General features: G+C 36.3%; 1 protein-coding gene across 1 annotated transcript in view; it reads left to right on the forward strand.

The window, feature by feature from the left end:
• LOC140922292 (eukaryotic translation initiation factor 4 gamma 3-like) overlaps positions 1-1,573 on the forward strand; it is a 6,744-nt gene extending 5,171 nt beyond the window's left edge. The window contains exon 5 of the mRNA XM_073372291.1: positions 34-1,573. Coding sequence (XP_073228392.1) covers positions 34-212 — 179 coding nt within the window. The 3' untranslated portion in view covers positions 213-1,573. The remainder of the gene's footprint in view (positions 1-33) is intronic.
• Positions 1,574-1,814: the final 241 nt, after the last annotated feature.

The raw sequence follows: 1,814 nt of genomic DNA on the forward strand, positions 1-1,814 counted from the left end.
CATGTTAATTTGTCTCTCCTTTTCTGTATGCAGGTTTTGTCAAATCCTATTTTGATAGTTTATATGATGAAGAGATTATCACAGAAGATTCTTTCAAAGCCTGGGAAAACAGCTCCGACGAAGAACCCGGAAAAGGTGTGACTGTTACTGCCGCTTCCGAGTTTTTTCGCTGGCTCAAGAGTGCCCCAGAGGAGACTGGGGAAGAGAGCTAACGCAAATGCGGTGGCAATGAATTACGAACACACACACGCGTACAATAAAAACCTCCAAGGTGCAATTGAACGATACGAACATGAAACATTGGTTAATTATCGCTGGTGAATTCAGTTTAAAATAGAGAGGGACTGGAATCCAGACGCCAGAGTGCTCCTCCACGAAAGAGCTGAATAACGTCTGCGCATGAACAGAGACGGGAGAGGTCTGGGATCTAAACTAGTATCGTTTAAAAGGGTTTTCAAAGCATCCTCACATTTTGGCGATTTTTAAGGTGGATTCTGAATGTTTAAGGTTCCCATTTAAAGTGAAGGTAGATTATTTCATACTTTATTCAATTCTCGTTTATAGTTTTGTAATTTTCCTTACAATTTTTTGCTATGAACAAAAGAAGACGCATGAACGAAGCGTCTCTGCTAAATTAGTATCGTTTGCAAGAGGATTTTCTAAACATCCTCACGTTTTCGCGATTTTTAAGGTGAATTGTAAATATCCAAGGTTCCCATTTAAAGTAAAGGTAGATTATTTTATAGTTTATTCAATTCTCGTTGATAGTTTTGTAATTTTCCTTATATTTTTTGCTTTGAACAAAAGAAGATACTCGTTCGAAGTAGCGAAGTAGAACAGTTCCTTCATTCGAATGTTTACATGTTCAAGCGTAAACAGAAGTGAACGACGGCTTATCAACATGTGATCAGCCGGGCATCTCATATTAGTTTTAGCATTAAAGGAACATTTTGATATTTATCTTTAGTTTTCCTTGAATGATCGACTATTAATTTCTGTTATTCCTCTCGCTTTGTTTCGCTAGGTTTCACTATAAGAACTGCAAGAACACAAAAAAAAATCACTGAGGTTTCTCTGCTTTCTTCCACTATCCAGCTATTGCAATCAGATTTACTAATAAAGTACATACTAGACTACAAATCTAGGCCACCAAAATTTCGTGCTGAATCTAAATACTGTAGTTTTTTCAGTCTTGCTCTGGTGCATGGAGCGTATGAAAAACCATCTTCTGCAGTTGCTCAGTCTCTGAACAAGAGCAAGCCTAACCTGCCATTTTTAACTGTCACCGACTCATTTGTGAAACTGAAGTGTGTCAACCCGTCTTAGTGTGTTAGACCATCGAAGTAATTCAAGCTAGCTGTAATCCTTGAATTAGCTTCATTTTATTGCTTTACTTTTGACTATAAAGAAATTAATTCATGAAAAAGATGCAAATAGTTGACAATTGCGACTGCCAATGATCAACACGTAAGTTTTTTTTCAAGGTTTTTAACAGTATGAACATGTAGTGAGGCACCTGTGTTCTTGAGTTTGGCCTCCTGATATCCTCCTCTTTCACTAGCCAACTGATAATGTCTCCAAAAGTAAAACCTTTTTTATATTTGTTAAAATTGTTTCCCAACTGTTGCCCAACTGATCAAGAATTATCTACTGTATTTATACACGGTTAACAAGAATAATAAATAATTACTGAACCAATATAAGTGGGTCTTATCCGAGAAAAAAGTCTTCCAAATTCGGCTCAATGTAATATCATTAAAATAATAAATTTAGTTCGAGTACATTTTACACATAGGGCTTAAAAGTAAAGTGGT

This window comes from Porites lutea, chromosome 13 (assembly GCF_958299795.1).
Source record: "Porites lutea chromosome 13, jaPorLute2.1, whole genome shotgun sequence".
Taxonomy (NCBI): domain Eukaryota; kingdom Metazoa; phylum Cnidaria; class Anthozoa; order Scleractinia; family Poritidae; genus Porites; species Porites lutea.